At 50.0% G+C, this 3,532-nt stretch overlaps 1 protein-coding gene across 1 annotated transcript; it reads left to right on the plus strand.

Moving 5' to 3' along the window:
• Window positions 1–1,384: 1,384 nt before the first annotated feature.
• FOXG_16001 (uncharacterized protein) lies at window positions 1,385–3,180 on the plus strand (the record flags this gene model as incomplete). The annotated part of the gene is made up of 4 exons (XM_018396087.1): window positions 1,385–2,002; window positions 2,144–2,267; window positions 2,322–2,471; window positions 2,519–3,180. 4 exons carry the CDS (start codon window positions 1,385–1,387, stop codon window positions 3,178–3,180), a joined length of 1,554 nt encoding a protein of 517 aa, XP_018256355.1.
• Window positions 3,181–3,532: the final 352 nt, after the last annotated feature.

Below are 3,532 nucleotides of genomic sequence, written 5' to 3' on the forward strand. Positions count from 1 at the left end.
TCTTGGCGCGCCGGCGTCGACTAAGCGTCTCATTCTGTTGGAGATCACAAGCGTGAGGCGACCAAGGCGGTGGCAAGGTGTGGAAGAAGGAGGAACATTCTACAAGAGATTGTGCCTGTACATAAACAGTGGTTCCCCTGCTGCACTGTTAGGATGAAAAAAGCGATAAGCATCTTCTCACTTCAACAATATTATGCCTACGATCATCCCCTCCGCCACGACACTTGGCAGGCACTTTGTTGGGCCTTCCTTCTTGATGTGGCCCTTACTAATAGCTATATTGCTCAACTACGCGGGGCCCAGCCAAATTGGAAGAGGTATATGACTCAAGGGGAGTGGCGAGAGTGCATTTACAACGCCTTATTCAACACATATCATGAAGAAAGTCAGTCAAGGAAGAGGTATCGCGCAGGGGACGAATCCGACCCTGAAATACAGCAAAAGAGCACCTTCTTGTCCGCCGGAAAATGGGGTCGAATTGCTTTGCTTGTCAGGGCGTTCGGCAAGGCCAAGTGAGGTCAAAAAGCCAAAAAACAGGCCTCTTGGGGGATTGCTGGTACTTCTATCATAATAGAAATTAGGTAGGCAATAAAGTACCCCTTGTTTGAGGCATTTTAATTGGACCGACCCCGCTGTCAGTACGAGAATTGAGGCTTGTGGGCACTGAGGAGATAAAGTTGAGAGGTATGGAGTAGCGTCTGCTACACAGTAACATTATTGCTGGAATTTTGTTGGGCAAACTGTAGTGTAGGTGGCTCTCTTATCGCTTATTACAGCCCAAGCAAGTAGGTCCTGCAATGCGACGTGCACGATCCCAAAGGGTGAGCTGCTATTCTATTCTACTCAACTCGCGACGGCGGGCCTCCCAGATGCCTTCCTGAGGTGCCTGCACCAGGTTGGCTCACACACCTTTAGTCATACTTGTATGACGTTGGCTGTTTCAACCCGTACTTAAGGCCACGAAGCAACCTATGGCACGCGATTGCGAGAGGTGACGGATGGTTTGCGCTCTTTTTTCCCTCTTACTCTGCGACCACCTTTCCTTCAACTTTTATCAAACAAACTTGCACCTTTGATGGTATGGAATTGTCGTCAACGTTGTCGTATTATTTTTATTGGCCTTTATTCAGGCTTGTTGTCGCCTGATAACCAGATTGCCTCCCCTGTCTGCCCTACACATTTACTACGCCCGCGATTTTCCTCCCCCCGAGAGACAGTGATGCGCCATAACTTACTGCTCGTCTGCCTCCCTTCTGGCACTTAACAAGCTCGCAGCATTTCACCCTTTGCTATTTCCCGATTTACTCAGACCATTAAAATCTCCCGCCGTGAACTTTTGCTATCGCATCACCTTGTGCAACGCCAAGAGTAGGGATTGGTTGGAATGAAAGGAAATCCAGAAGCCGAATCCGTACAAGGGGGTCGACCCTTCCAACCAAAGGCAAAAGCAAAGGCACCAGCAGATATCGATTTACCAAGCGAACTTCGAGGATTCCAAGGCCACATTGAAGTGACAGATGAAGCTCAAGTTGAAGACCCAGCAAAAGCCCACTTCAAATCGTGGATCGAAGCCCAGAGTGAAACGCAACCCCAACAGCCTCCGTCCGAATCTCCAACTGGTGATGCAGAGGGTGACAATGATGTAGGTCAGCTGCCCCGTGTCGAAAATGATGCCTCCAGTACAGTGCCTGGCATGATTGGCACAACAGCTGGAGGCGCTTCGAACATGACCTCAGCTCCAGGCACAGATCGGCCAACACCAGCGCCACCCGCCGCTGAAACTGGAGTTGGAGTGGTAGCTGGACCGGCTTTGATAACTCCACGCGGGCGGGCCGCATCAACCTCCACTGGCCTCTCCATCACAGCCGCCGGTCATGGCCATGTCCCTCAATTTGTCGCTCCGTCATCCTACCTACGACGCAGGACTTCTATCCGGAGCCCAATGGCGCCCATCGAGCCAAAGCCTCTAAATCCGTTGGACAGAGATCAGTTGCAGGGTCTGGTATGTGTTCGTCTCTTTGTCTCCCTTTAGAATTTGTCTTGCCTCATCGCATCCGTCTGCCCCTGCAACTTCCGACGTGGGGCACGCGCGCATCCGGTAACAGACGATATCTCGAGTTGAAGCTAATCTCCTGTTTGATAGAATGCCATTCGCGATTTCCTTAGAGTTCGCACCAGCTACGATGCTCTACCCTTCTCGTTTCGACTCATTGTCCTCGATACCGATCTCCTCATTAAGAAAGTCATCAACATCCTTACGGAAAACTGTGTGTCACCCGATACCTGCAGATTTGACCACCAATGCTAAACCTTCGCCACAGCAATTGTATCGGCTCCTCTATGGAACTCAAAAACTTCCCGATTCGCCGGTATCCTTACGAGCACCGATTTTATCAATTTGATTCAGTACTATTGCCAGTTTCCTGGCGAGTTTAGCAAACTCGACCAGTTTCGACTCAGTAGCCTAAGAGGTTGGTCGGTGTCTTTATGCGAGGCGTGTATCGCTAACAATGGCCAGACATCGAGAAAGCGATCGGCGCAATACCCATCGAGACGGTCTCGGTTCACCCTTCAAAGCCGCTTTATGAGGCCTGTCGACACATGCTCGAGTCCCGCGCTCGACAAATCTCACTCGTCGATGTCGATAGCGAGACCAACAAGGAGATGGTCGTTTCGGTCATTGCCCAATATCATATCGTCAAGTTTATCGCCATCAACAACGAACACAACACGGTGCTGCTGAAAAAAACAGTTCGAGACATTGGCCTCGGCACATACTCAGGCATCGCTACCGCCTTGATGAGCAGTTCTGTGCTTGACGTGGTTCATCTCATGGTGAAACACGACATCAGCTGTGTTCCAATCGTCGATTCACATGGGCGGGTGCTGAACGCCTTTGAGGCAGTTGATGTCATCCCCTGTATCAAAGGTGGCGCCTACGATGACTTGGACGGCTCTGTTGGTGAGGCACTATGCAAGAGACCTGACGAGAGCCCTGACATTTATACGTGCAGCGAAGGCGATCGCCTAGATTCCATCTTTGACACAGTCCGAAAGAGCAGAGTCTATCGTCTGATAGTGGTTGACGATGAGAATAAGCTCAAGGGCATCATCTCGCTCTCAGACATCCTCAAATATGTCTTGTTGTACGGAGTGGAGGACACAAGCAACTGGGCTTGACAGGATGGATCCATGACTCTTTACCAAGCATGATGAGGGTTATAATGATTGCATGCGGTCTACGACCAAGGGAGCTCTCGTAGGAGAGACAGGCGCCGGACAGGGAGGCAAGCATATAAACTGGCGCAAGGGGAATTTCTGTGGAAAGAATATCAATATGTGCATACTATTTCTTTCGCTATACAGTACAATTCAATACAATTTATTACGCCCGGCGGTGTATTATAGCCGATAGGACACTAGTCACTAATGCTTACGTACATTGGCTTATTTTTCGTTCTCGTCTCCCCAAGCCCATGCTGTGCCACACATTGCTCATATTGTGTCTGCGTTTCCTAAAGCCCTTACTGTA

This window comes from Fusarium oxysporum, genomic scaffold (genome assembly GCF_000149955.1).
Source record: "Fusarium oxysporum f. sp. lycopersici 4287 supercont2.30 genomic scaffold, whole genome shotgun sequence".
NCBI classification, from domain to species: Eukaryota; Fungi; Ascomycota; class Sordariomycetes; order Hypocreales; family Nectriaceae; genus Fusarium; species Fusarium oxysporum.